We start from the raw sequence: 24,820 nt of genomic DNA on the forward strand, positions 1-24,820 counted from the left end.
AGCAAGCACCCAGGTAAGCAGTGCAGAGCCATGCTTCGTCCTGGCCAAAGCCCAGACCCCTCTCCTGAGACCAGTCCAGCTTTGAGTCTTTGAGTTCTGCCACTGCCTCTCATGAACTGTGGACAACTGACAAGAGCAATAAAAATTAAAAAAAGATTAACACCCCAAGTTGGTTTCCCTGTCTGAGGGATGAGGACAGGAGCACTTCCTGCTTCACAGGGTCCTGAGGAGGAACGGGGATGCAACAGTAAATGTTCCTGTTGTTGTAGGGTCCCTTCCCTTTCTTGCTTCAGTGAGTGAGCCATTACTTTCCGTCTCTACCTCCTGAGGGATCCCCCCTCTTCTGGAACCATCTAGCAAAGGTTTCTTCCTACATGATTCTTTCTGGAGAAAAGCCCCCTATTTGCTCAAGTGCCATTATTATTGGTGAGCACTCAGCAATGCATTTTTAAGCATCTTGCTTGGTCCTAGGAGTGAAGATTTGCCCGTTAATTCAACAAGGAGGGATAGGGCTGACACTTAGGGATACTAAACTAAGACTATAAGTCAAGTGTCGGAGGGCACAAGTATGCAAGAGACAGATGGTCTTGCAAACAGAAAACACTGACCTCCAGCAATCCCAGTACTGGCCACATGTTGACCTCACTGAGCCAAAGCCAGGACGTGAACAAAAAGATGTACGCCACCTTTCCGGCAGGGCTGTTCACAGTGCCAAAAGGTGGAAATGCCCCGAGTGTCCACTCTCAAATGACTGAATAAGAAGTGTGCACTTCACCCACACAATCAAATGCTACTCAGCCTTCAAAGGAAGGAAGCCCTGACACATCACATGCCCGGCCCTTGAAGACAATCAAAGAGAAGCCAGGCACAAAAAGACAAACAGGGTACCTAGCAGGGCACAGGCATGAAAGTACAGGTATATATTATCCACAGACAGAAGGAAAGCCTGGCTGCCGGGGATAGGGTTAAGGGACGGGGAGTTGAGGCTCTTGGTCTAGTTCCAATTCCAGAATGTGAGAAGTTCCCAAGATGCTTGTGGGGGAGGCTGCAGAACTGAGCTGTAGGCTTCACCATGGTTAAGATGGCAAATTAAAGATAAATAAAAACATGCTGACGGAAGGAAGGGACTCTGCAATTAAGGAAAGGATCTGGGGAAGATGAGGGGCTGAAGCCAGGTGCAGGGACTGGGAACTTGCCCAGCGGAAGGAAGGAATCAGAGGGAGACTGGGAAAGGGAGGGGCCCAGAAGGCAATAGAGAGAACACTTCCCACCAGACAGTAGAAACTGACTCTCCTCTTCTGGGGGGAGGGGTGGACTCAGAGACCATTTGGAGAGCTGTGCTGCTGACCGTTGATGGCTCTAAGGACATCAATATTACTGCACACACAACTCAATGGCTCTAAGAGGGCATCATTCTTCCTGAGAGTGGTCCATTGCTGAGGCAATTTTCCCTAGCCACCCCAAGCTAAGCTAACCAGCAGTTTGGCTGAGGGTGCCATCACTGTTGTGAACCCCTTGTTCAGCTTCCAGCAGTTAACCAGGTGGGATTTCTCAGCCATAGAATGTGACTGTAGAAGCCAGAAGCATCCCTGTGACCACTCACCTCCAAATCAGGCATAGTGTAGACCCCTGCCTGTAATCTCAGCTCTTGGGAATCTGAGGCAGGAGGATGAAGATGCCTGGGCTATACAGTAAGACCTTGTCTCAAAAAACAAAGCCAACAAACAATCACACAACCAAAAATAAAATAAATAAAATAAAATAAAATGATAAGTGAACAAAGAGCAAAACAGATGAATAGCTCTCTCTTTTCTTCTCTCCTGATGAAATCCCTGCTGGGCATGCTTTCATTCATTCTAAATAAAGACAGGAACTGATGGTGTGTACATGGGCTGGCAGAAAGAGCATAGGTATGGGTTTTGGTTTGGGCTCATGACGCATGCTATCAAGTCCTGGAGGAAGAAGCACTCAGAGCCACTGCATTGGAGCCCAGCGAGTGTCCATGGGGAAGGGCCCTAATGGCAACTACATTAAGGGTGTTACCCATTCCTTCTAATGAGGTGGATGAGGTGCTTATACCTGAAGAACCAGAAGCCAAGGAGTTCAACAGTTCAGTTCTGGGCTGCTTAGTGATGGCACTGTGCCTACAGTGAGCTCCATTCTGCTCCACCACCTGAGCTGTTGCCATACAGCATCTGTAGAAAGGGAAACAACTTGCTTGGGAGCACAGAGGTATATATGGGCCAAAGCCCAAGCTGAAAGGTGTGCTTTCTGCCCCGGCAAAGCATAGGTATGTGTCTCATGTTCCTGCCATAGCCCTTTGCTGGAAATGGGCAATAGAAAGTTATAGCTGGAGTGAAGTTTTCCAAGGTGTGCGTGTGTGTGTGTGTGTGTGTGTGTGTGTATGTGCGTGTGCGTGTGCGTGTGCGTGCGTGTGCGCATGTGCGTATGTGTGCGCGCGTGTGTGTGTGCGTGTGCGTGTGTGTGCATGTGTGTGTGTGTGTGCGTGTGTGTGTGTGCGTGTGTGTGTGCGTGTGTGTGTGTGTGCATGCGTGCCTGTGTGTGTGTGTGTGTGTGTGCGTGTGTGTGTGTGTATGCTACACCAGCATAGGTTAAAGTGTTAGAAAATAAAGCTGGTTAGTACTCATTTCTGAGACCCATGCTGAAAGTTTACATAGGGGAACAGATTAAAGAGTTCTGTGTGGGAGGAGGAGGGCAAGGACAAGGCCAGTGCTTCCCACAAGTCTCCAACCATGTGCCCCTATGTAAACCAAGCCACTAGTTCTTTTGGTGGCCAGCAATGAGAATAAAAGCTGCTGTGTGGACGAAGCGTGGCCCCATAGAGCCTTACTCCCGTCTCAAAGGAGGGAACCTGGAATACAAATATCCCACACGCTTGGGTTCAAAAAAACTTGCTCATTTTTGTGTTTGTTTCTTCCTGCTTTCCTTTACGATTCAACCCAAGATTTATATTCACCTACATGAGATTAACTTCAAAAGGTGTGACACTACTTATGAAAACACTTGTACCAGGTTCTCCAGGTGGGCAGCAGCAGTGTCCGTGGCACACAGCAGAGGCCGTTCTTCTGGTAAACCAGGGTGAGAGGAGGAGGAGCAAGGGAGTCTGGGGGAAGCTGCAAGGCGGCCCTGGCCTTTGGGAGTCATTCTACCTATTTTTTTAATTCGTTTGCTTTCATGTGTGACCCACAAAGGGTAGAGCCGGGCTGACAAAGCCGACTCCCCGTGTGCATAGCCTCTGCCTTCCAGCTCTAGAAACCACAAAGGCTGTCTGGTACCTGAGCCTGAACCCACAAGCGGCCAAGCTGTTCAGCCAAGGTCCTGTTTATGATACAACACTGCACTGCCGATGGGAGAAGCTAATTCTTAATATGCACATCTTGGCATTTGGGGTGAGAGATAAATAAAGTATGGTGACAGAAATTGCTATTGCTCTTGGAGAGAACTGTCTAAACTGCCTCCTATGGCAGGGGCCCTATGATAAGCATCTACCATGAATATTCTCTGATGCTGTTTTCAAAATCAGACTTCAGAATGTGCTAGCTGTGGACAGGGACTGTTTTTAATTTCACTGCTTTTACGTGTATATAGTATATGTTGTTCACTTGGTAAGATTCACCATCTCTGGTTTTTTTTTTTTTTTGTCTTGTGCTTCTTTTTATTTTTATTTTTAAAGAGACTGCTTTATCTGGCAGCCTGGTCTAACTCTGTAGCCCAGGCTGACCTTAAAGTCAATGCGATCCTCCTGATTCAGCCTTCCAAGTACTGGGATTACAGTGGGAGTCAAGTATTTCCATTTCACACATTTAAAACAACAATACCCCCCCCAAAAAAAACTCCTCAGGCCTATGGAGGAAACAGAAAGGCCTTGGTGCAATCAGGGTAACTCTGGAGCCTTCAGTGTGCATACACACTCCTAGATACATAGTGTAGACTCCTGACTGTACACCTGGAACCCAGAAATCAAAGCCTCTGCTTGGTTGCGAGGACATTTGCTACCCACAGGCTGGGTATGTTCAGGGCTTGTGTCTATAAACAGGTGAGACAGCATCCTGACCTGTCTCAGACTCCCAGCCTGGGGACAGCCCAGTGGGGAGCTCTCCGTGGTGCTGAAACAGGCATGGCTTGCGGTCACAGGCAATGCCCATACTTAGAGAAGCTTTTGCTACACTGCACCATGAAGTGGTAAACCTTTCAGACCAGGACTAAGTTTCATGAGGCAGGTGGGCCTCTCCAGCAACACACAGCCATTCTGATTCAGTACCTTCCCAAAGGGCTCCCCATGAGCTGGGCGCCTCAACACTCAAACCAGCTTACTTGCAATGAGGCTCACAGTCTATTTCTCAAGAGTCCCTTTGTGGCCATCCATCCTTCTTGGGGAAAAAAAAAAAGTCTGGCTCCCTTTAACCCAGAACAGCATACAAGTTTCTCATGGCTTGTTTATCCCTTCTCTCAGTCAGTACTCATGACTTGGCATGGATGTGCACATGTGAGTGCTCATGTGTCATCCAAACAATTTGCTGTTCACTCCCTACTTCCTCTTTCAGGTGAGCATCCACCCATCTTCTAGAGGGAATAGTAAATGTAGTGAGGAAAGAGTCAGTACAAATATCAATCAACTAATTAAATAACAAACAATGGTAGTGGTTGACAAGAACCTTGGCTCCTTAAAATTAGGAAGGTCCTACTTGGTTTTTTCATGCCCAGCTCAGGTGACAGGTGTGAACCAGTCACAGAAGTGGGTACCCTCCAACACAAATTCAGCACAGTGTGGCAGCTTCAAGATGCATTATATATTGGGCAAGGTGGTTATAATCACTATCCTGGGACAGCCAGATGAGGGAGGGTTAGTTTTCTGGAGTGTGGTAGAGCCTAGATGCTGTCTCAGATCCCATGCCTCTGGAAGAATGGGTGGGGTGCTCACCAGGAAAATGAGGTGGAAAGTGCTTCAGGCAGAGGGGAGTGAGAGCTAAGTCAGGAAACAACAAATGATTTGGACAGCACACATAAGTAGGTACTGTCCTTTCCTTACCTCCAAACACCATGACTCAGAAAATGGGCTCCATCTCATGTACCAGCTCTGGGCTACAGGGCTATAAGTGCCAGGATGCAGCCCAGCCCTACTACAGCTCAAGAAAACTAGCAAGTTATCAAGGGTAAACATTACACTAATGAAGAGATGCCTGTAAATGATTAGCAAGGCTCTTGCTCGGCTTTCTAATTTACAATGCTAACTTTCTAAAATTCGATTCCATGTTTCTCACCTCACTCTCCATGCTAATGACTGCACCGGACAGAAAACACTCACAGTGGACACGCTGTCCAGGGAGAGGTCCAGAGAGGTCTGCAACTGGTTCACTACATCAAGTCCTGTTTGGTTAGGAATATTCTGGAGCTCCATGAAGAAGACATGGTGAAATGGATGGAGGGCAGGTAGGTGCTCATTGTCAGTTTGCGCAAGGATGTGGCCATCTCCATGGTTCCTGAGTAGTGTGCTTAGTGAGAAGGCCATGGCCAAATGGAAGGCCTGGACATGACTCTGAGATGGAGCTGAAAGCACAGAATTAATGACAGCACTAGTCCCAGCTGGCCATGCACTAGCTGGGTGACCTCAGAGTAGGTGGAATAACCTCATGGACCACATTTTTCATTGCATTGGAAAGCTAATGCAAAAATTCTCTAGGGCTTCTGGCTAAGATTAAGTGCAGTGTTATTCTTATTACTTTGATATCTGACATGTCCTCTATCTGAGAATTGAATGGGGTTTTTTTGAGCTACACATTAACATGATATTACAGAACTCATAAGAATGGCACAGCCTGTGTGTGTGTGTGTGTGTGTGTGTGTGTGTGTGTGTGTGTAACCTAAATAAATTTAGCAATCTATGTAAATAAACGACCAAAATCTGGCATCTAGTGAGTGCTAAGAGTACACAGACTGTGAGCATGCTCGATACACACCCAGTCACACAAACATAGTGTAAACCAGTTCATGTGCACACACTGAGGCTCCTCATGATGTGCATGGAATATCCTTTCATATACTCTCTAGTTGGTCAAACATAAAATCTACATTATCCATGTGTTGACCCTGATTCCTTTTTGAGCAATTCTAAGGCACATAAACACATCATATGAGGATTGGTGGAGCCCAGCAATCCAGTCTGTGTCCATGCCACCTCATTCCTCTGCCCACTACAGGTCAAACAGCGGGAGTGCTTCAACTAAATAACACCCAGCCAGGCTTGTCTCCAGCTGCCATGCCTCTGTGCTGGGCTGTGCTGGGCTGTGCTGGGCTGTGCAAGATGAAAGACCCCGGCACCAAGTTATTACAAACAGCTCTAAGAGCTGAACTCCCTGGAGGCAGATACCAAATGATTCCCTGCATTTCACTTATGATGATCAAGGAATCAAGTACCCTGATGACAGGAGCTGTTTGTATTAGAATTCATTTAGATAAAGCTATTTCTCCAAGCATGACTGACTATTAGAAAAAAAAAATGTACTATACCAGGTCTTAAAAGAGTCTTGTTTAAAGCAGTTTAGTTTTGTGGAGTTTTTGTTTGTTTGTTTGTTTGTGTTTTTCAGGAGATAAGAAGCCAGAAATCTATTGAGAAGGATCCTAGAGAAGCCAATTAGAAAGACTGAAGAGGAACCTGAGCTGCTCAGTGGAGCAGCTACAATCCCCACCCCAACCTCAACATCAAAGTGGGCATGGTCACATATGTCTCCCTATGGGAAGCAGTGGCCCCGGAGGGTAGACTAAAGGCCAGAACAGCCTTAGATGGGTTGTCCTGCCTGAGATCAATCAAGCCCGGGGCTCTGTGCCTAAAATCCTTGCAGGGCTGTGAAACCCCAAGCAAACCTTGTGACCCTGCCAGCTTACACAGGGTGTCTAATGTCTGCCAGACCAGCACGGATACTCTCAGTGACAAGCAAGTGAGGTCCCAGCTGCCCTCAGCCACCCTGCTCGGAAGGCTATGCTCCAAGATGCAAGACCCCACACTTGAGAAAGGCTCCGTGATGGGGGACTTTCAACAAACACAAGGGGGTGCGGAAAAGGGATGGTGGCATGTGTGCTTCAGGCTTGTCCCCTGCCTGCTTCTACCAGAGATGGTCTCTGTGGACGGGCTCTGAAGGAAGTGGGTTTCAGTTCAGACTAAACTTGCTGCTATTAATCACTTCACTTGGCCACCATGGCATCCAGAGTGGGCAATGAAGCTGCAGCTTTTCTGCTGGCTGCATCACTGAAGTGTTGCTGTGTGCTGAGGATACAGTCTGTCCTGGGGTCTGGGTCTAACTGTGCTCCTCATACTGTCCTTAGCACATACCACAGTTTTTGGCATATGCAAAGCACAATGGTTAAATTTTCTGGAATGTTCGAGTCCAGACGCACAGTCTGACCTTATCGACAGCCATGGAGTCTACACATGAAAGAGATGATTGGAAGATGCTCACACTAGAATTTTCTTTTCCTGGCAGACACTCTGAACAAGCCACACTCTCCTGCTGTGGCACTTCAGGGGCATTTCACACCTCTGGCCCCTGGATACACTTCCACCCACCGCCGACAAGTCCCCTCGAGTGCCTGACATATCGTGGGTGCTCTGCCGGAACTGCCAAGGAACCTGACACACAGATGCACTCAGGGTCTTCTGCCCACTCAGCTGAACTCTGATCACATGTCCGCGTGGGCACAGACATTTTATAAAACTTTCCCTATTCACAGCGCAGTACATAGAAAAGTCCCTCCCTCCTTCTACAGGGTCTCTCTACATCTTGCTAAGCTGTACAGCTCCATCTTTGGTGTCCAGATAACTGCATCCACATTCCCCACTGTCAGTCAGAGGACTGCTCAAGCCCTGCACTGATGGGGCAACCATTAGGACCTGTCAACAGTGTGAATATCAACCCTCAAAAGAAACACGAGATCCAAAGTCAGGCACACCACTGGCCCCAACAAGACCTTTACCCACCCAGAATCAATACTTCATTAAGTAGGACCTCTGAAGTGTGAAGAGGCTGAGAAAATGCCAGCCCTGTGGTCCATAGCCCGCCATGGCATTTGGAGCTGTCTGTAGTTGAAGCTCAGTACCTATTAAGGCCCTCTTGGCTTCCTGTGGGAGCTGAGACGCCCTAGTCAGGATCAGGGTGTGCCCTGGCCCTGGGGGAAAACACTGAAAAGGATAGAATTCTCCAGCGGATGTCCAGCTTGCTGCTGATCTCCAGGCCTCTTGCCTCCTGTCTCTCTTCTCCCAGCTGCTTCGGAGTTGCAAAGTGTCCCTTCTCTCCGGGGGATTCTGGGACACTTTCAAAGTTGAACTTGTCCACTTGAATAGCCATTCTGAGAGAAGAGAGAAAACAGTGGAGAATTAATCAGTAGGGCAATTTCTTCCTGGAGCTGTTGGAGAGTCAGCGCATGCCAGCGTGAGACAGTCTGATGAACCATTATCGCTAGTAATTCCTAACAAATTCATTCCCAGAAAGATGAAATAATGGCTCCCGAGGTGGCCCTGACTGCAGAGCTGGCTCAACACAGTTTCAAAAGAGCTACAGCCGTAGGTTTAGACCTCAGAGAAGTCTTGCGTCGCCCCAGGTGTGAAGGTCTCCATTCCACAGTGGGGTGTGGCATACAGGACCCAGCATCCTGCTCATACAGTACGCTGGATCATGACAGTAGTTCCTTTCTGGACATTCATAGAACATGCTGTCATTACTGGACCCTGGGGACCTGCACTCTCAACACTGCCTGCCATGATTCTATAGCCAACTGAGCTCAGGAGCCGAACTCTGTAAGCTGCCCACAGTTGCCGCAGTCTCCACCTTCCCACGGCAGCTTCCCAGCCACAGACCTGGGGCCCTCCCTTCTGATCAAAGCCACCTGTCCTCCCCAAAACACTTCTGTTGCTCACTGGGCCCTTTGACCTTATAACCACTTCTAGAATGCACAAGGCTCTTCGCCCTAGTTCTTAGCTCTGGAATGTTCTAAGCCAAGGCATGGCTGAGCCCTACTCACTCCTGAAGCAGAAGTTGGAAGGCCCTTCCTTCCCCAGCTCACAGCAGCCACAGCAGCCCGATCTCCCTTCTCTCCTGCAGCGGTCCATTTGCTTCCGGCAGGGCATTTATCACAAGCTTAAAGGCTTATCTCTGAGTTAGTTAATGGTATCTCAGTTCTCCAAGAGTTTAGCTTCATGGGGGGGCAGAGATGCACTTGGTCTTGGCAACTAGGCTCCTCAGGTATGGAATCATGTCCAGGACACAGCAGTGACTCGGTAAATAATCAGCTAGATGAATGAGAGATCGATTAGCAGTCTCTCCTGTCACTGCAGGTCAACAGACTCTTCTTGGCTATGTCTGTTTTCTGACTGACCTTCTGATCTGTCCCCTGTCCTCACCATGGGGTGGAAGTTGGTCACCTAATGCCTAAAACGTCACCTCTTGGCCTATCCAGGCATACCACATGTACTCAATAAAGATGTTATGTTATGTTATGTTATGTTATGTCATGTCATGTGAACCAATGTGGTGGCGCATGCCTTTAGTCTCAGCACTTTGGGAAGCAGAGGCAAGTAGACCTTTGTAAGTTCAAGGCCAGTCTGGTCTACAAATTGAGTTCAGGACAGCCGAGGTTACAAAGAGAAACCTTACTCTTGAAAAACAAAAACAAACAAAAAGAGAAAGAAAGAAAGAAAGAAAGGAAGGAAGGAAGGAAGGAAGAAAGAAAGAAAGAAAGAAAGAAAGAAAAAGATATGTTATGTGGATGTTAGAAGAGGGCTTCTATTTGTGAGGACTCTGGTTACAACCCACACAGGACTCAGAATGAATCAGCTAATGGGTAAAAGTAAATACTGATATTATTGCTAGATTCTGAGTTGGCAAATTTGTCTGCAAAATCACGATAGCATTTGCGTGTGGCTTTTCCAGATCACACCAATGCTGTAGTCTCAAGACCTATGCTGGATCCAGAAAAGGCTGCTGAAGACTCAATACGTCCATGGCCCTTGGCTCAGAGCTTGTCCTGGAAGGCTGGTGGCCCAGAGGTCTGAGGCACCACTGGGTAAACAGTTCACAAAAACAGCAAGAACACCCCCTTAAAGGTAAATATATGTGTTTTTTTAAATTTTTTCTAACTACTTAGGTAAGCAGTTTACCATAAAATCTTGGAAAACTGAAAAGCTCAAAAAGAGAAACTAAAGGCTAAGAATGTAAGGTCCTAAAGGTTATACTTTAATTCCATAATCTCTTCCAGAAGTATTTATATTTAATGTGGTTAAATGTTTTTCTACAAGTCTAGGTAAATCAAAGGAGTCAATCTCTCCACAGCACATGTACAGGCCTGTAAGTCATTATCACATTCTCTGAACAGACTAATCTGTGAACATATTCACACCATTAAAGATTAGTCTGTGGTGTGAACCATTTAAGATTAGTCCGCGGTGTGAATCATTAAAGATTAGTCCATGGTGTGAATCATTAAAGATTAGTCCATGGTGTGAACCATTAAAGATTAATCTATGATGTGAACTATTAAAGATTGGTCCACAGACCCAGCCATACCATTCCTGAGAATATACCTGAAAGATGCTTAAGCATATAACAAAGACATTTGCTCAACTATGTTCACAGCAGTCTTATTCGTAATAGGCAGAACCTGGAAACTACCAAGATGTCCCTCAACCAAAGAATGGATAAAGAACCGTGGCACATTTACACAATGGAATACTACTCAGCTATTAAAAAGAAGGAAATCTTGAAATTTGCAGGCAAATGGATGGAACCAGAAATGATCATCCTGAGTGAGGTAACCCAGATCCATAAAGACGTACATGGTATATACTCATAAGTGAATATTAGCCAAACATAAATGTCCCCTAAGAGACCCCACGCAGCGGGGGCTCGAGACAGATGCTGGGACTCACTGCTGGACTCCTGTTGAGAGTGGCATGGAAGAATGAGGAGATGGAAGGACCCAAAGGGTTCAGGAGCCCCACAAGAAACCATCAAAGCTGGCAGATCTGGACCCACGGGGCCTGCACAAATTGTTATACCAACCAAGGACAATGCATGCAGTAAACGTAGACCCCCTATTCAGATCTAGCCAATGGGCAGCTCATTGTCCATGGTTGTGGGGAGAGTGACCACTGCCTCTGGCATGAACTCTGGTGCCCTTGATTTGATCACTTCTCCTTGGTGGGGAGGCCCAGAGGCACACAGAGGAAGGGGAAGCAGGCTATCCGGATGAGACCTGATAGGCTGTGGTCTGATGGTGGGGGAAGAGATCCCCTTCTCTCAGAGGTCTAGAGGGGGAGAATAGGGTGGAAGATGGAAGGAGGGTGGGAATGGGAAGATACAAGTGACGGATCACAATCTGGATGTAATCTGAATAAATTATAATAATTTTTTAGAAGTCCTCTAACCAAAAGAAAAAAAAATATTCCAGCCCTCAGGAGACAGAGGTAGGTAGATTGATGTGAATTCAAGGTCAGCCTGGTCTACAAAGACAGTCCAGGACAGCTAGAGCTATACAGAGAAACCTTGTTTTGAAAAAAGACAAACAAACAAAAATCAAACAAAAGAATTAGTCCACATAGCCTACTATGCTTCAGGTCTGAAATCCCAGCTCCCAAAAGACTGAGGAGAGTGACTGTGACTTCAAGGCTAGCCTGGGCTACAGGGCAGGTTCAAGGACAGCCCTAAGACTGTCTTTTTTTTTTTAAGTGTGAGTGGGGGATGGGAGGAAGTTATAGTGGTGGTATGCCTCACCCAGTAAACACATTTTAAAAACAATTTTAAATCATTTGCCACATAAATACGATGCCTTAAGTTTGATGCCTCGAACCCATGGTGGAAGGAAAGAACTGACTCCCAAAAGTGGTGCTCACCTCCATACGTGTGTGGGGTATGCACCTGGACCCACATACACATCATACAAACACTAAACAAACCAATAAATAAATGTGTATATCTTGTTGGCAAAGCATTTGCCTAGCATGCACAAAGTCCTGGTTTTAGTCCCTAGCACCATTTTTTGAAAGTGTGCAAATTATGGTATAAAAATCTTAATATTCCTATTTTTAAACTCAGATGTTTCCCGCTTTTAAAGAAAAGTACTATTGCAGAGGTGCCCTACCTTCCCCTCCCCTCTTATTGTCTCATCCGCACTAAATAACCTGGGTAACTAACTATAAGAAGTGTTAAGCTTAAGCCAACTCCACATACCCTGAAGGCCCAGCCAGATACAGCCTTCCCTGATTCCCTGAGAAGTGCCCTGACTGTCTGTTGGCCTCCAGCCTACAGTGGGGTCCCCTTCAGGCCCCCTTATGACCAGCACAGAGGTCCAGAATACTCCGTTAGACACTGGTAAGCCCTTGTCTAAAATTTGCACACATCTACTCTGTATTAAAGGGAAAACATACTCTGTGTCTCCAACAGCCAGCGTCTGATGCTGCTCCCACAAAGCCCCCTGAGAAGTGTGAGGACAGGAAGTGACAGCATCTCTGCAGAGAGAAACACAAGCCCCTCCCTCGGATTCTCACATGACTGAGTCCCAAGGAAGCAGCTTTTCCACTGGGATTGGACCACTGGGTTGCAGGACAATAGGGTAGCAAATGAGCAGAGGTGGAGCAACATGACTCATGGCCTTGCTCACCAAGTCTTTGTGGTGCAGCAGAGAGAGGAAGAGAGAGGAAGGGACAGAGTTAGACAGGAGTTTAAGTGCATGAAGATGTCACAGATCTGGGGTTGTTCCTCAAGGGTAGAGAGCTGTATGGAGTGGAAGAGGAGCCTGGGATCAGGCAGCCTGGACTCCAGTTCATTTTACATAGACGCTGAGTCACCAGAGGTGGCCACATTCACATCCGATGCTCAGGAGCTGGGAGCATTCGCTTGGCTTACTGGGTGTAACTGGTGTTCAACATCATAGCTGCTATTTTTTAGGGTAATGAGAATGTTTTGAAATGGACTGAGCTGCCCAGCTTCTGAATGCTTTGGGATGCTGTGCACTTCAAGTGGATGGATAGTATGCTGTGTCAACAGAGCTTCTACAAAAGATGATGGCTATTATAGGATCTTGTGCTAAAGATCAAAGGGGCTACCTAAAGATGTTTTGTATGGTCTAAAATGTCATACAGATGCTGGTGGCCTGTGTATTAGTGCCCTCACTCTCCTCCTGTCACAGGCGTCATTCTACTGAGCTCACGTCAGGTGTCTTTCCCACTGCATTCACCTTTCTCTCAGACAATGCTGTTCTTTTCAACTTGGTACCAGCAGAACCCAACACAAGGCAGATATTGGTCAAAGGCAGCTCAAGGAGCAGCTGGCCACACAGTCACAGCGATTGTGGACTCCAGACCAAGCCATGATGCCTGTTCAGCACCTGAAACCCTCTCAGCATTCCCCAGACCTGCTGTTTCTAAACAGAGGTCTGTAGTTTTCCCCAAGCCTGCTTAAGGAGTCTACAGACATTGTTACGGAGATTAAACCATCTACAGGACTCTTGGCAGGTTTCCTGTTATTCCTGAGAAGTCTGAAGATACCTGGGTCTACTTGAAATTCACTGTGCCTTTGGACAGGTCACTGGTCCCTGAGCTCTGTCCTGGTCTACACCAGTGTTCTGCAGAGTCATTTCACCAGGCCAGGGCATTAGAAGCTCATCAGAGGCGTCCTTCCAGCTTCTGTCTCACGACAGGAAATTAGCTGTTTGGAAGGCTCTCTGTCTTATATGGCTAAGGGGGCCTGAGAGCTGCTTAGCTTCTCACTGAGCCTGGGTAGAGAGTTTAGGCTGGAGGAAAAAATATCTCCCAAGGGAGGCCCATGTACATGGCATGGTCCAGTTAAGTTCCTGCCTATTCACTCCATTCCAGGGGATACCCAGATGCTGTCTAGAGACTAAAGCTAGGACTAGATTCTGTTTCCATGAGGGAAGGAAGTGGCTGGAATCCATTTAGCTCACACCAGGCTGGGCCAGGACAAACATGACACACCATCCTCTTGAAGGTCCAGAGAGAAAAGACCTGGAGGCCTTCTGGCAGCTTATTCCCTTAGGCTGGTGCTGACGAAAGAAGGTAAGCATGCTCATGGAAGGTTCTGAGCTCTGGCTTTAAGAAGAACGTGTTTTCCTCATTACGCTAATCAGAAGCCAAGGAGTCCAGCTGGTGGGATGGCACAGCAGACAAAAGACAAGAGATGACATGGTAGAAGGACAGAACCAACTCCCGCAAGCTGTCCCAGAACTCCACACACATGCATGTTTTGGTATTTGTGTGGCCATATTATCATGTGTACATGCAAAATCTACACAAATACACATACTTATGCATACAAAATAAGTAAGTAAATGCAAATAAGGAGCTGCACAACCTATGGGATCCAACAGCTATAGATGCTAAATTCATCATGCCATATCATTGGGTCCTGCCGTGTACCAACCACAAAGGTAAATAAAACATAACATAGGATGGAGGGACCATTAGGGCTCCCACTGTCCACCCTCCATGGAAATGAAAACATCCTTAATATGAAAGTCTCCTGTGAGTGGAGCTGAACCTACCAAGCTTGGCGAGCTGCATCAGTGGCTCTCCTACAGAAATCCTTCAGAACTAAATCGCAAATTCTCCTGCATGAGGCCGCGTAGGTACCACTCCTAACAGACTGGTAGGGCAGCAGCAAGGCATGGGTCAGGCCTGAGCAAGGACACAGCTGCCAGATGTTCACTGCCTGTGCTGCATGTGCATCCCCAACAGGGTCAGTTCCCGCTCACCTTCCATTTCATTCTCCTACCCACCCCACCACCGTGGATTAGATCGAATGGAAGAGGAAACTAGGCCCAAGCTGTGTGTGGCCATGGAAGCAGTAGTATATGGGATATCACCATGAGAGCTCTGAAGAGGCAGGCACACACCTGAGTCAGTAGGGCAAAGCCTCCCTGTGGCACTAAGCTGTGCCCCTACAGGGTACCAGCATCCTAGCCAAAGTCCATTTGGTTCCTAGCATTGAGCCCAGATGTGCAGAGGCCATGACTGCTATGAATCAGAGAAATACCCTGGTTGCTGTGAGTGTTAAATGACACACATATATTGAAACAGAGATAGCCAGGTTTTGTTGAGACTGTCTGTCCCTTTTTATTGCTGTTGCTTGGTAGGGCTCCTTCTGCGAGGTCTGGCTGTGATAATCCAGCACATCTTCTCACTGGCGCCCCCCTCAATGAATCTAAACACCAGTCCAAGCCTGCTTCTCTCCAGAACCTCTTCCCTTCCATGTGTTCATGCCCCACCCACCTGGAACCCAGGCTCACATAGGCCTCACAGTTCTTCCACACCTCAAATCCTGGTAAGATGGCAGCTGTGTTGTCTCACCTTAGTGGGCCTACTCCCCATTTGCCTCCCTCACACCTCAAATCCTGACCAGGTGGCAGCTGTGTGCATCTCACCTTGGTGGGCCTGCTCCCCATCCGCCTCCCTCTTCCACACTCCTGGCACAGGCCTCCACCCCTCTCCCCTGAGGTCTCCATGAAGGCACTGTCATAGGGGCTCTGAACTCTGGCCTCCCCTTTGCCAGCCTTCTTTACATAGCAACTACTAATTATCATTCAGAAGGACTTGGGTCACGTATGTGATTTCCTGCCCTGGGGTGGTGATGGGGTGAGAGACGTGGGCACATACTCCAAAGGGCCTGGGTGCCGAGAGGTGGGGAGTGGGACAGAGCCGGGGTAAGACCAATCTGAAGTACTTGCCCAGTCTCATTTTCAATCGAAGCAACCCAAGCCCTGAGATTCTTGGAGGGATCCACAAATTGGAAACTGCCTAATTAGAATGTGTATAAGATAGCATCCTCATTACCACCAACAAATAGCATAAATACCAAATATATTTATAGGATATAGATATGTGGCAAGGCAATACAGATTTAGAAAATAAAAATTTAAGTATTTTTCCAGAAGGTCAAAATTCTTTTTGAGAAGCATGATGCAAGAGAAAAAGCAGAACGAAATGACACTGCGAGGGGACACACAAAAGAGACACACATGTTCTTTCCAGGGACCAGGCACAATTAGCTCTTTTGGTACATTCACCACTCATCCTGGAAGAACATGGGTCAGCCCATAAGCTAGAAGCCTTTATGCTCACTGCTCGTACTCATCTCTCTGAGGCCCTGGGTGGCGGGCACTGCCGTATCCCCACTTTACTGTGGAGGAAACTATGGCTCCTGAGGAACACAGAGCTATTGAGGAACACAGTAGATGAGTGAGAAGAGCTTCCTGCAGTGATGGCTGCATACCAAGATCACATGAGTGACAGGCAGGAGAGGAAGGGTCAGAACTAGAGGACAATAGTCCCAGCACAAGCTGGAGTCCTGAGCTGGACAGTGGTGTGCAAGAGGGAACAGCAGCAGGCAGGGGTCCACGCTGAGGCCCCTCAGTGGTGTTAGAAGTGAGTGCCACATCATGACTATAGCTGTGGCTAAAGAATAACTGAAACAGGACCAGACCCTCCTCTCGGAGTTTGAGGCAAGTGGCTGGCCTTAATCCTTGATCTAGGAAAGACTGTGAGGCCTCACCTCAAGGTAGGGAAGCAGAGAAGTGGAATCTGTGTGCTCAGGCCTTGCGCTTCTCTCCAGAGGTGCCTAAGTTGATGCTGGTGAAGATGAAGGAAAGATGCTCTAGGGAAGCCTTGGAGAAGCACTGGGGTCACAGAGACACCTGGCCCACTCTCCTGAGTCTAGACTCCCTGTCTGTGTACTCTGGACCTGCACAGCCTCTCTGGACAGCACCTCCGGCCACTTGACCCTGCTGGTTGGCATTCCCACACTGGCGTCATACTTCACAATTTTAGGTAAATATGAAATAACCTAATTTCTTGAGGATTTATCAAACAACCCTGACATTGTTTTTTCCTCGGTACTCCTCCTTCTGTACAGATCTCCCTACTCCTCAGTTGGAGGCCCCTCCCACTTCATATCACCTGCACCTATTGGTCCTCTCTCAAGGTCCTCCCCCCGTCATGGTCTGCATATACTTTTCTGGTTTCTGTGGTTACTCCATGTTGTACAGTCATTCCAGAGGATTTGAGGGTAGGACCACAGATGAGAGAGAACGTGCGTTGCTTGTCTTTCTGAGTCTGGGTTACCTCATTCAATATAATCTTTTCTAGTACCATCTATTTGCCTGCAAACTTTGCTATTTCACTTTTCTTTGCAGAAAATGTGTATGAATACACACATACACATACATGTATAAATGAATTGTGAATGTATGTATGCGATTCTCTTGAAACCATGTTAACTATTAATAATCATTAAACTTTAGAGGATCTCTACTCTCTTAATCTTTCTTTTGCAGAGTCACCCAGTGTGGGACCATGTCTGTTACACATCAAAAAAATGGCATCTAAGTTCTGCAGGACACAGTGGGGGTAACACAGAGAGCTCAACATATCACAGTGAGACAAAAGATGATCCTCTATTTAAAAGAAGGGGGGTCTTTCTAATAGCAGTAGGACACAGCCATTCTCAGGCACATTCTCAGACTTGGGGAGTCCTCAGGCTGTCGCCTCTTCCCTTCCTGACCCTCAGGCTGCCACTCCCTTCAGAGCAATTACAGTGTGCCTCATCTAAATCAGGCCTTCTGCATGCGTCCTGCAGTTCTAGGGACCTCGCTACATGCACCCATCATGGAGGGCTATGAAGATATAGCTGGATTCTGTTGTCAATCAAGGATGGATGACCCACCCCTGCCAGGGTTCAAGGGAAGCCCTAGCTGAGCAGGCAGAGAATGGCAGAACCTCCCTACCTGCCTATGGGGCCCATTCTTCTTTTGGCTCTGCAGTCTCCTCTGGAGTCTGAAACCAAGGCCTAGTTATGTGTGTGTTTGTATTATGTAGTGTGTGTGCTGAGTGTATGTGTGTTGTGTATTTGTATTATGCATGTTGTTGTATGCATGTGTTGTATTATGCATGTTATGTATATATAATACATATGTATAATACAAATGTATAATAAGGGGTGGCCACCCACTATCCCCCCTACACCTCACCTGAGGCTCTGGGGCCCTCTACTTCTGCCGCACTCTGGACAACACACAAAGCACCAAGGGGAAGTCTGCAGCTGGAGATAGACAAGACTTCTCTAAACTTTTCTAGCAGGCACAGAGAACTAGAAGATTCTCAGCATCATGGATGGCTCACAGCAGGTGTTGGCCAGCACTCACAGCTATCATTTCTGAGATCTCTCAGATACTTCAGAGGGATAGATAAGGAGATGATACTTGGGAAGAGCCATGCTGCTTGAGTCTTGTACATGCATGTTCCTTTCCATTCTGACTATAGCGAAAGGGCAGTTCTATGTGTTGGGTTGGAGCTGTGGCTAAGCATAGTTGACATGAGCAAGCAGGGCCAAATGCATACGAAATGATTCTGCGGACTGTGGTGTAGGTAGGATAAGCGGTTGTGGTTCAGGATTACATGAGAAGACAAGGGAATTCATGACTAGACAAAGGCTTGGAAATGAACTTCTGCTTTGCATTCACCGTGGTACAAGAAAACCAGCCTTCAGGGGAGCTGGCTGTGCCTCTCACACCCCCTTTTCTCTAGCTAAGACATTCAGAAGACAAAAGGTGCCAGTAGCAGATTCATATGAGAAGACAATCTGGACTCTGAAAATACAGAGCACTGGAATCCAACTCTTGCCCTGCTACCTGCCTGGCTGCCCAACAGGCATCACAAGAAGCTTCCAGATCATTCTGAGTTCTTTGTAACCAGAGGCTTGAGGTTGGGAACTCATTCAACCTTGCCAGGCTGTTTTCCACTATAACAAATGAGAACATTAATAAGAAAGTACCTCTGTGTATCAGGTACCAACTTCACTGGTCTTGAATTTGCATCTAATCCCCACAAGCACTTTAAGAGACAGCACCAACACCCTAATTCTGCACAGGAGAAAGGGAGGATATTGGCAGTGTTCACACAGAGTTTGTAGGTACACAAGCCACATATACCCTAGGATGAATGGTACCCCTTCTGCAAGGACTGTGCACACCAGGCAGCTGCCTATTAAGTAGATTATATTATAGCCACACGCCATCTTGCGGCTCACCTAGCCCAGCCCTCTCTTTGAACAAGTTAAGCAAACACACACCCCAAAGTTGGCCAAAGCTCAGGGCTGAGCTCAGGGTCTCTTGGTTAGAAAGTGTGCTTTCTCTTTGTGCTGTACAGGGACTCCAGACTGAGTCAGGACAGATTGCAACACTCTGTCCATAGAGTCGTAGCAGACCCAGGCAAAGAAAAGAACATGTCTCCCTGTCATTTGTCAGCCTGTCATGATAAAACCAGGGCTCTGGCCATCTTATCTTATCAGAGTGTCATTAAGCATTACAAGCTCTGTGCTGCAAAGAGGGAGGGGAACAGGATGGCCACGGTGAGGGATTAAACCCATAGCACTCTGAAAATGTATGACTTTGATGGATTCCATTCTGGCAGCTGACGATGGCCTATCAGAGGAACCATGGTGAAAATAAAGAATAAAAATCGTCCAGAGTTCTCTCACCATGATCGAAATTAGAAAATGCTACTCAAGATGATTTATGCGGGAGGTTTCCCTTCTTCACAGAATCTGTCAAGCGTTGCAGCAGCACTGAAGAGCAACAACACAATTCAAGCTGAGAGGAAAGGCCAAAGGGCACGGAAGCATGGCAAGGCCCCTGAGGCTTTCAGGTCGGAAGTACAGCCCTTGAAGGCCTGCTCATGGGGAGAGCGTCTCTGAAGACCCCTGGTGTGGCCCAGGAGTCATGGGACTGTCATACAGAGTCATGGGACTGCCATACAGAGGCTGTCATACAGCAGAGTCACCATTGGGCAGGACGTCCTAGCCACATGGCTTTGGCCAAGCAGAAGGACATGTGCTATGTTGAATGGAGCTGGACCATTGTACGTTAGTGATTTCTCTTTACCATGCCATAAGCACAAGGTGAGGCTAGCCAGACTGACTCTTCAGATGGAAAGGGCTTGCTGGGAAAGTTCCCAAGTCTTTGCTGCCTCTTGTATGTGTAATGTGAAATGATGTCCACTTCTGCTTTACTTCATTGACGTGTACAGATAGTTGGTTACCATAGCTTAAGCCAGTGAAAAACTATGAGGTGTTTCTTCCTGGAAATCCCTGCACCCCCTCTCCAGTACATAAGAGCTCACTCCTTGGACCTAGTACAAAGCTACACCTAGGAACATCTCCCACTTTCTACCTGGGGGCCATCTTTCTCTGGTTAAGACTCTCTAGTCCCTCAGTGGCTCATTCATGCGTGTTGGTAGGCTCTGAGGACACTTCTCCCTGATCAGGCTGAGTCTGTCCTGCTGTTGGGCAATTCCTCAGGTACACACCCAGGACGCAGTATTCTGGGTTGTACCAGGCCCTGTGCCTACCTGGCCTATTTGTTCTGACTCTTGCAATGTTCTAAGAATTGTGGCCTAGTGAGAACACAAATGTGTAGGACTAAGAATAAGGAAACCATGCGATAGTTGTCCTGGGAACCATCCTTCCAAGTGAGAGTGTGTCTTTCCTGCAGAAAAGGTTCCTGGTTTCCAATGAATCCATACACATATACCACATGGTCTGAACAAAGCAGAGCTGCCAGGACCACACCTTGAATTCTGGGTCAGAGCAGCAGTGGCCTGACAGAGACAACGGGGCCAGACCCAGACCCCCAAATATGATGCCCCATTCACCTCCAGTGGTGGTGTGACATTTCTCCATGGTTTATCCCAGATGGCCCAAGCATGGTTTGGCCTTTCCTCCCTAGGATCAAAGATGGCATCATCTCAAACATGGGCTCTGGTGTTTCTGCTTACTGGTCAGTTTCTTCACCATTGCTCCCTTGCTTTGTCTTCTATTCCTCCTGAAACATGTCTTGGGGATCGGGTTATACACCCTGAGATCTAACTGGTATCCACAACTGATTTGGGACTGATTGAAAAACATCCAGTTCCGCATCCCTCTGTCATGTGAGCCTACATATACTGCATAACCCACCGGACCTCTGACCTCTCATACCTTGGTAACAGTGACAGGATGTAGGGATGCTGTGAAGGAATAGCAATGAGAGATGGAATAGAGAAGCGTTGGCCTCTGCCTGGTCACTGTGAAGAACTGCCATTACTGTTTTTGTAAATGTACCTGATTTTATTGTAACAGCATTCTACATACATTTCTCCAACCTCAGCTGATAGTAAATTCTAGAAGCCTACATAAGGAGTTACGCTGAGCAGAAATCACTTTTAAAAAACCATCCAAAAGCCAAAATGGATTAACTGTGTCAACTGCCTCCAGTGATTCATTCAACAAGATGCACGCATGCCAACAGCCAGTATTTCAGGTAAATGTGACTGAGTTACTTGCCGTCAAGTTCAGTGAGACGAAAGGACAAAGAGAGGTGGGGAGGAAGGGAAGGAGGAAGGGAGAGCAGAGGAAAGGGGAGCGGAGGGAAGCAAGCAATTGCAAGATGGCAGGAGAATGTACCGATGAGCAAGCTGCGTACAGGACTATCTACCAAGGAACAATGGTGGTAATCATGAGAAATGCTCCATGCTGACTCATGCCAATTTTCACAGACAGTGGCAAACTTGGACCCCCTGATGCCACTCGAGGGTTTCTCTTGGACCTTGTGCTGATGCCTGGCCTCCAGTGCTCTGACCAGCACGCATCATAGCCTGAAGTCCTTCAGTTAGCAATCAGCCTCCGTCTGAGTCATCACTTTAACATGCTAGGCAGTTCTCTTTACGGCTTCCACCCACAGAAAGCTGCCTTCCACCAGCTGAGTAAGTCCAAGGCAGGACAAGTGGTCAGACCCATCCTGTGGACCAGAGAAGGGCCCCCTCTTCTGCTGGGAGCAGACACTCTGGACCAGCTCCATGGGCCTTTGGTCCTACCCCTTTAAGGGTCAGCATTCACCTAGACAGGGATGCAACTCTGCAGATAAAGCATGGCAGCTGGAGGATAGATAGAGTGACCTGAGCTGTGGCTCTGAGGTTCACCTTCCTCGCCTGAGCATAGAAAGAATGACGAGAAAGCTCTTGTCAGAAGGTGGAAACAGTAGCTGCCGGAGAGCAGATCCAAACCACTTTGCATAGACCAAGTGCTTTAGACACAGATATCGGTATGATGTGGGCCTGGAGAATGACAGCATTACTCTTGGTGGTGGGATTAAGTGTGCTTTAAAAGTTACTTTTCCTTATCTTCCATAATGAACACATGCTATTTCTGCAGAGGTTAGGGGATACTGTCACAAAAAAGAAAGGCAACGTCATTCCAGGGTGGCTGGCCAGGCACTGCATTAAGATGAGAAGCAGTGGCCGAGCCTGCACCCACAGGGACGGGATGGAGAGGACCAGTAAAGGTAACAGGAGGATCAGCTTGAGCAGGCAAAGCCTGCTGCCTCTCACACAGGAAGTGTTGGGAAGGAAAAAGGATTAGATTAAAACAACTCGGGTCTGGAACGGCTCCCGGCAGACAGGCAGGGCCACAGATGAAAACACTGGGCTGGCACAGTGTGAAGTGGAAATGTTCACATAAATGTCACGTATTATTACTGCTGCCACCGCAGGTTCTAATCGAGTTAAGCATGGACAACAAAGCTTTCTCCAACTAGCGCTTGACAGGGCCGTTGCTTTGTGGCTACCACTGGGGTCCTTATGTCCCCTCCAGTGCCATGTGAGGCTTGATAGACAGACAAGGTGAAAATCATGCAAGGGACACTTGGACTAAGAAGGACCGACTTCCTGTACTGGTTTGCACCTTAGGAGGTTGAAGACAGAAAAGTCAAGCTTGTGAGAGATCGATTCAACTGGAAACATCCCCTAGTGGTCCAGCTTAATTCTGAAAAGGCCACGCTGTTAAGATATGAATAGCAGAGTCCCCGGTGATATGAAGTTGTCAGTTAGGGACAAGCAGTGGTTCCCTAACGAGACAAAAGGCAAAAAGAAAAAAACAAAGATAAAAAGTAAGAGCAGTCGCTTCTTCCATGAGCAGCTAGTCTTTGGGGACCTGAGTTACACAGCACCTCCAGTCACCTGTCAACCTAGTGCTCCTTACAAGAAAACCCAGAGAGAAACCAGGCAGCACAGGGGTAGCTTAAGACAGCAGGCTTTTAAGTGAGAGGCCTTCGCTGTACCATTCCTCCGGCCATGCAGAGTTGTCCCAAGTCACAGTTTGAAGGCAGAAGGTGATGGCGGGATAAGATATTGCTGGCTCCTGCCCCCTCCCTGCCTTTGCCACTTCTCAGGGATGACCCTGACCTTCAGTATCTCTGAGAGGGGCTGGGAGACGACAGCAAAATAAAATACTGTTTTGCATTCAAACAACATGGAAGATATAGAAACAGGCACGGAGGCAGGCAGACACCAAGAGACAGAGAGAGGTACATAGGCATGTAGACAGGCCCCACAAGTGACTCCCCTATACTATCACTGACCTTGAGAATAGGCGAAAGTTCAGACTGAAGCCGTGGAGGGTCCTAGAAGGTGTTGCTCCTTTAGCTGGATCGCAAGGGGGAATGAGAGCCTAGCTGAAGGTACATGGGGCAGATGCTGGACTTGGGAAAGGAAACATGGGGAAAGGTCACAGAGTCCAGAAAGAGGGGTCTGGCAGGTTCCACGGTGAAGAACAAGGACTGCCCAACCCAGACTGCCCAGCTCAGAGGCTCCCTTTGCCCACTCCCCTCTTTCCATGGTAGGTTCTGCTCTGCCCACTCAGCTCCATGTCGGAGCTGCTGATGTGGAAAGAGTGCAGGCTGCTCTCTGGTTGATGCGCATCTTGTAGCCCTGTCTCGTCACTCATCTGCTGAGCCTCTGTGACCCCCTGGTTCTGGTGGATGCATGCTTCCTCACACAAGGCACAAATCAGATGGAGTAGGAGTTTAATACCCAGTGTTAGCCAGGGGCTTTAAACTCATAAATTCTAGAACTGAAAGAAAATATCTAAAGTTCAAGACAGCAACAAAGATATTCCTTTGACCCAGGAGACAAGACCTGCTAAGGGGCAGGAGTCTGGGGGCTCTGCACTTAATCACCTGACCCAACTTCCTTTGGGGCAGACAGAACTGGAGAGCATATGCTATGGACACACCATAGCCTGTGGTTCCAGCACAGGGCTGACCTGCAAGGCCAGCCTCTTTTGATGTTTCCAGAAAAGGGGAGTCCAGATTGAGTCTGAAGCTTCCTATACATTTTAAGCGACTGCGAGCCAGATCTATCTGAGCTGGACTGGGCCTGCTGGCCACATGCTTAGGAGTCTCTGCTGAGGTGGTTAGTTGACATACCCTCTTCAGTGAGCCTCCCAACCCCAAAGTGCTCCCAAGAGGGACTCCAGTAACCAGCACCTACATATGGGAAGCCTCATGACACGGACGTCCCTTGGCTCCACAGCAGCTCTGTTGCTTAGCTCCTCACACATCCCCTCTGTCATCTCTGTGGATACTAACACAAATTACTGGACAGAGAAGCAGGCAAGAAATCAAAGTTTATTTTAATTGCAAAGGTTTTTTTCCCCCCTATGTTCTCTTCCAACCAATATTATCATCTTCATCATCTTCATTTTAAATTTCATACTGTGGAAGTCTCAGAGTGCCAGATGGAAGGAAATGAAACACCATAATGAGATGGGGAGAGATTTAAAAGTTAAAAAGAGAATGAATCATACACCCAGCCAGAGTGTACCTGCTCCCCCTGCAAAGAGGGAGTACCCAGCTGGAGGACCACAGATGCTGGCAGGGTGCTGGGATGGGGCCACAGCCCAGCCAGGCCAGTGACAGCTCCACGGTTACCCAG

The 24,820-nt window shown here is 47.7% G+C and overlaps 1 protein-coding gene across 1 annotated transcript in view; it reads right to left on the reverse strand.

The window, feature by feature from the left end:
* TRAPPC9 (trafficking protein particle complex subunit 9) overlaps positions 1-24,820 on the reverse strand; it is a 445,876-nt gene that overhangs the window by 91,905 nt on the left and 329,151 nt on the right. The window contains exon 20 of the mRNA XM_084803051.1: positions 8,196-8,361. Coding sequence (XP_084659177.1) covers positions 8,196-8,361 — 166 coding nt within the window. The remainder of the gene's footprint in view (positions 1-8,195; positions 8,362-24,820) is intronic.

The sequence above is a fragment of the Acomys minous genome, assembly GCF_964271855.1.
Source record: "Acomys minous genome assembly, chromosome: 12".
Lineage (NCBI taxonomy): Eukaryota > Metazoa > Chordata > Mammalia > Rodentia > Muridae > Acomys > Acomys minous.